The sequence below is a fragment of the Charadrius vociferus genome, unplaced genomic scaffold (genome assembly GCF_000708025.1).
Source record: "Charadrius vociferus isolate BGI_N301 unplaced genomic scaffold, ASM70802v2 scaffold78, whole genome shotgun sequence".
Taxonomy (NCBI): domain Eukaryota; kingdom Metazoa; phylum Chordata; class Aves; order Charadriiformes; family Charadriidae; genus Charadrius; species Charadrius vociferus.
In genome coordinates, this window is record NW_009649927.1 from 203,444 (window position 1) to 209,845 (window position 6,402).

The window sequence follows — 6,402 nt, forward strand, 5'->3', positions numbered from 1 at the left end:
GACGAGGTTAAAACAGTCTCGTCCACCTCTGGTATAACCCACAAACTTGAGAATCCAATTACCATTTTAAAGAAAAACATGCCACCAACTCTTTCCAAGACATCTCTATCAGAACACACTTACTTAAGTGGTAGATCCTCTCCTCCTGACAGATCCACAGTATTTGAAAATCCTAAAATTCATTTTACCAAAGACAAAGCCAATACACACCTCTTGTTTCTTTCATCAGGGGTAACACAGAAGTTTTTAACTAATGTGTATTCCACTGAAAGAAAATCAAATGCTATTCAAGTGAATAAAAATAAAAGACGGGGAACTGACATAAAACCAGTGATGTCGACATTTACAGCAATCACAGGACCATTCAATAATTTTGATTTGCTATACAATGTTATTTCCTGCCCCGAAATTAAAGCTGGTCTTCAATGGAAAAGAACAGAATTCAGCCCTTATACTCAGCAAGCTGATGACAAGTAGGAAGTGTTGTTACTGCAGGGAGGTGTGGGAAATCACGTGCAACAAAAGGGCAAGTAAGCTTTTCGTGTCTTTTTGGTTTGGTACACAGATTGCATCCTTCTCTCTGATTTTGGAGGATGCAAAGCAACCTGTTCCATCTTCAATCACTAGTATGCAGAGATCTCAGAATCCGCTACTTTTATGAAAGCTATTATAGAAATTTAGATTTATAGAGCTACACACCTTCCAAATTAAGAAGTTGCACAATGCACTTACAATACTACAATCACAATCTCAGATTACAACTTACACGTTCATTTTATAATAAGAAAACATTGTCGAAAACAGCAGCAGCTAGTGGTAGCAAGATGTCTGTAATTCTGACTCTTAATAAAAGCAAATGAAGAGGTCACAGCCCCATCCAGCCTGGCCTTGAACACCTCCAGGGATGGGGCATCCACAACTTCTCTGGGCAATTTGTTCCAGTGTCTCACCACCCTACTATAGACAACAGACTTGTTGCTCATAAGCAGCAAGAGTTACGTTCATTCAGTAGTGTGTCCCTAAGCCCTTGGCTGGCTGAGGATCCCCTGTCACTGAACAAAACCAGTAATTTGACACCCAGCAAGTTGGTTCACTTTGCTGTTTTTCTTCAGCAATAAATTTGGATGCTCTCTCAATGTGTATGTTGCCATGAACAGAGAGATGCTAAGCAAGTTAGAAGAGCCAAATCCTGCTCTTCATTATTCAGATTGAATTCAAGAAGAACCGACATGATTTTAAGCAGTAGTACTTTCCGCACTGCCCCCTTCATAAAATTCATTTTAGAAAAGTCATAATAATCACCTATGCTAATCGCTTCAAAAGCACAGTGAGAACATAGTTGTGTCTTCTCAACTAAAATATGGTTGATTCTCCAACAGTGAGGAATAAAAACCTTGCTGCTGTGAAAGGTTTGCTCACTGCATCTTCAATGCTACATAACAGCCATGTGCTATGAACTCTGTTTCTCTAAGAATCTGGAAGACTTGCATCATCTTTGGCTCCCCCATTAAGACCCAAGCTCTCTAAATACTTTAGGGAGAAATGGGTATTTTTAATTAATAAACATGAACTAGAATTCCAGTGTTAAATTTTCACAGGGTGAAAAAACCCAAACAAACCACAAACCCACAAGCAAAACCTTCTTTCACTTACACAGGGCATTCTCCCATTTAAAAGCCTCAAATTCCCCTCCTGCTGTCCCCAGACTGTGTTATCTGTCCATCACATATAAAAGAGAAGTGTCAATAGGCAAATCACTCTAGGTTCAAGAGGGGTCTTTGTTAATCTTTCTACCATTTAAAATTCTAATAACACTTTCAAATTTCCTCCTACATAAAGATGCACCTTCTCTGAAGTTACAAGAATTCTACGTGTATTCAGTCATAATATTCCCCTGAATTCTAATAAACAATATAATACAAATCAGAAATATGCCAACTCTGAAGGTTCTAGCTCAGTGAATCAAGTTTTAGTTTGAAGGCAAACAGGTAGCCTGAATGTAACAGCCAGTAAGTTAGATACTGATACTAGAAATTATTTTTGAAATTTGAAGTACTTTAAGAGCTTTCTTTATGCAGCACTTCTCACCAACAAAGTCCACGAAAAACCAAATCAATAAAATGAAAACATTCATAACCCAAACAAGAGCTAATCGTATCCCATGATGAGGGAAAGCAGGGAAGAGCAAGGCAGTAATAAGAAATATCAGGTTCCTATTCCTGTGAGCACTTTGTTTATTCCAGAGGAGCTGGAATAAAGGCGCTTTGAAAGCTTTTGACAGCCATCAATGCATACATTTGATTCAAAAACATACGGGACATCATAAGTTAGGAAGACAATTTATTACATATTATTTTCATCATATAAGTTCATTCTTCTACATTTTAAGTTGTACAACAAAAATAAAAAACCATTTTCTTCCACTTTTATTCTACAGTAGAAATTTTAGAACTTTTGATTGCTTTCCATATAATGGAAACCTATGGTAAATTCTCAGTCTTTTGGTGAAACAAGCCTGTCTTGACAGAAGATGCACTGATTTGTTGCTCAAGATACATTAGGAAGCACTTCATTGCTACTTATTTGGTGAAATAAAGAAAAGTTAAATTCTCTCTCTTTCTTATGGGGACATTGTTTATCTTAAATCACATGCTTTCAAAAATATCTAGGATTGCTCTGCTGTAGCCTGATCCTTGGCAGTTAGAACCAGCTCTGTAAGGGCTGTAAAGCTTTTTATGCTGCTTGTTTCCAGTCCCATCTTTCGTATCTAAAAAGACACAGAAGAAACATTAATTTTCTTTAAAACATCCAAAGCTCATTAATTATTCTCATGAAAACATTTAGCAAAAGCATATGTTTTGTCCTGCATTGATGTGCAGCATAAAACCACAACTGCATATACAGCACACTACAAAAAACCCACGTGTATCCAGCTTTGCTCAGTTAAGTCTTTCCAGTTAATGTAGTGTCTTGCATGAAAATATTTGACCATCTTCTAGGCAACTTGTAACTAAAGTCAGTTGGAAGTTTTCCAAAGAAACAGTCAGAAAGAGAAACTTGGCTGGAAGTTTATTTTTAATGCATTGATTTCAATTGAAATTTTTTCAAACCCCAAATGAGGTTTCTGGGCAAAACTTTCAAGATAAACATGAATACATCCAAGAGCAGCCAACAGCATGATGGTGAAAGCATTTCAATAGGCTGCAAGAGCCTATGGTCCTAGTCTCAAACTTCCTGGGGGATGAAAACAACTCTACAAATAGAGAGGTTGCTACGAGTCTTTTCTTATCCAGGAAATCTATTGCTCTGACAATTAGAAAAATACGGCCGTGAGAAAACTAACAGTGCACTGAAAAAGAAAAATCTGGATATAAATAAAACCACAATGAAATGATTCTGAAAAGGTGTTTGCTGCTGGAACTCTCTGTAGTGTTCACATGTACCAAAACAGCTCCTAAATGATTATGAATAATCTATCCCAGTTCACCTTAAATCCACATTGCAGTGATGTTAGTGCACATAACAGGAATAAAAGAACAAAAGCCCAACCCAGCCAAAAACTGCCCAATAATAGTTTTTGTTAGTAAGATTTCCATACTTCCACCCAAATCTTCTTCCTTTGTGATGTCTCAGATACAAGAAAAGCATTTGCTCACACACAGACAGACTTTATCTACCTGTTATAATGTAAGAGCATCTGCTCATAAACAGGACTGATGACAGCTGCTTGACAACTAATGATACAGACCTACACTTGGAGGTTTGTTTATTTCAGTGTATAGTTTTCAGAAATAAATGAGGACAAAACAGTATGCTTATACAATTTGATGTAGCTCCTGCATACATTTCCTGGAATATTTTCTTCTTTTATTTGTTTCGTTATTTAAGGTTTCATATTTGGCACCGAAAGGAACTTACACAGCACAACAAATAAGGCTAACATCTTCAAAGCTCTTGGGAACAGACCCTTGAATATGCAGTAAGTCAAGGCTGGAACTACCCAAAGAGAAAACAAACAAAAGCAGGGCCATAAAGATGTTTCCATCAGAGCTAAGGAAGGTCCCTGCCCTCTGATCTGTCCACACAGTTTCTGCTTTGTGCTTCTAAGCACCAAGCAGGACTTGAATTTTGAATAGTAAGAAATAGAAGTTTTGCATTTGTGTTAAAAAGGACAGGAAAGGTCGCATTGCTCGAGTAGTATCTACAACCACCAAGGTCTCAAGTCACTTCCATTATGCAGATGGGAAAAAAATAATGCAAAACCCCCCCAAAAACAAAACCACACCAACAAAGCTTTCAAGACGAAAAAACTAAGCCAAACTTCCCTTTCCTTCTCTATATCACTCCTTTCCAAAAACAGTACAAGAACTTATTTCTCGTAACTTACTTGTTCTCCGAAATACTCGACATCTAGGGCCAGCTGCAGTCGGATTTTGTTATCATCACTCATGCCCCCATTTGTACCAACAGGGTTTGAAGCTACATTTCTTCTGGCTTGCTTCAATCTTTTTAGGCTCTCTTCCATTTTCTTAACAGAACTTAGCACATCAGATACAGTTTCATAATACCTAAATTAAGGAAGATTAACAAGAAAGAAAAAAATTACACTGTTACAGAAAAGCCTACTTCGTATATCAGCACATCACTGGCCCTGAGAAAAATGCTGAACAATGCTGGGAGGAATGGTTTTCCTTGCGAGGCAGCTATTTATGTTTCCATCATTATCAGTTAGAAGCCACCTTCTCATCACAACATTTTGGACCTGTTCGAGATGTTTAAACTCAATAGAGACCAAGCAATGCAATCGCTCAATTTTAAACAGTCTGAATTAGCCTCTATTTAGAACCAGCAGAGCGCTAAGTAGAACTCTTTTTATAAACAGGACAAGAATAACAGCCTGACAGACCAAAAAATACATCATTTTAGACAAGTTCTAGAAGGGTCCACGTCTACAAGAGCATGCAAGTGCACACCAGACAAAATCTACTTCTAAAATGAAGAAACTGATCTAAACAGGACTCTCGGAAAGTTGGCAAGAAAAGCCAGAACACTAATGCCAATTTAGAAATGGTATAGATGGAATAAAACATCACTTCCCACATACTGGCATCCATATTAAAGAAAGCATAGAATCAAACAAGGTAACAAATCAACTAATCAAGAAAATTTTAAAAAGCCTTATGGACTGAAATCTCATGCCTAAATGGGAAGGGCATAATACCATGTAAATTAACTAACAGATGCCCAGGACTGTGAGTTGTTAAGAATAGCTAAGAGGAGAAAATAGAGCAACAACAGGAAATTAAAGGATCCATAAGAGAAGTGACCAGACTGAGCTATGTTCTATAATTTGCTAAAATCTGTAACTTTCAAAGAGCCTCTCCATGACAGTGATCAAACTATTACTGTAAGAATTAAGAAAGCTGAAAGAATCTTCCTAATGCTTACTTTTAAACAGGGAGGCAACAGAAAGGAGGCAAGCTTTCTTAAGAGATAATTAGATAGGAACGGCTAGAGAAAAAGTGCTTGCCAGTGCCGTGGAAACTGTTTCAAGATACCATTCTGCAAAAAGTAAAAGTATATGAATAAAATTCAACAATGCATTCTCTTCACATCTTGGTATTTCCCAGTCCTCCTCACTTGTGAAGACTTCCTACTGCTGTACTTAGAAGTTCATCTGCCATTAAGCAAGTTTAGATCTCAGTGATTTTTAACCAGAGTTTATGCTCTTTTCTGTTTTTCCTCATTTGGATGTAAGAAAATATTATCACAGCAGGAAATTAAATTATTTGCCTCTACATTGTCAGTGAAGAAACTACAAGACTACTCCATTTAAGAAATTCAGTTTCTTTGTTTCTTCTCTCGTTTAGGGAGGATAAGACATTTTAAAACAAATTGACAAAAACAGTAACAACAAATTATGAAAAGAGGGTGGGGGCAATCCCAAGCACAAATACAGGCTCGGCGGGCAATCGATTGAGAACAGCCCGGAGGAGAAGGACCTGGGTGTGCTGATTGACGAGAAGCTTAACGTGAGCCAGCAATGTGCGATTGCAGCCCAGAAGGCCAACCGTATCCTGGGCTGCATCAGAAGTGTGGCCAGCAGGTCGAGGGAGGTGATTCTGCCCCTCTACTCCACTCTTGTGAGACCCCACCTGGAGTACTGCGTCCAGCTCTGGAGTCCCCAACATCAGGAGGACATGGACCTGTTGGAGCATGTCCAGGAGGGCCACGAAGATGATCAGAGGACTGGAGCACCTCTCCTAGGAGGAAAGGCTGAGACAGTTGGAGTTGTTCAGCCTGGAGAAGAGAAGGCTCCGGGGAGACCTTATTGCAGCCTTCCAGTACCTAAAGGGGGCCTACAGGAGAGCTGGGGAAGGACTTTTTACTAGGGCATGTAGT

At 38.5% G+C, this 6,402-nt stretch overlaps 1 protein-coding gene across 1 annotated transcript in view; it reads right to left on the minus strand.

Annotated features, from left to right (window-relative positions):
* Window positions 1-2,327: 2,327 nt before the first annotated feature.
* COG2 (component of oligomeric golgi complex 2) overlaps window positions 2,328-6,402 on the minus strand; it is a 32,632-nt gene continuing 28,557 nt past the window's right edge. Inside the window, exons 16-18 of the mRNA XM_009891156.1 lie at window positions 5,531-5,562; window positions 4,388-4,568; window positions 2,328-2,767 (exon numbers count right to left, since the gene is read on the minus strand). Coding sequence (XP_009889458.1) covers window positions 2,666-2,767; window positions 4,388-4,568; window positions 5,531-5,562 — 315 coding nt within the window. The 3' untranslated portion in view covers window positions 2,328-2,665. The remainder of the gene's footprint in view (window positions 2,768-4,387; window positions 4,569-5,530; window positions 5,563-6,402) is intronic.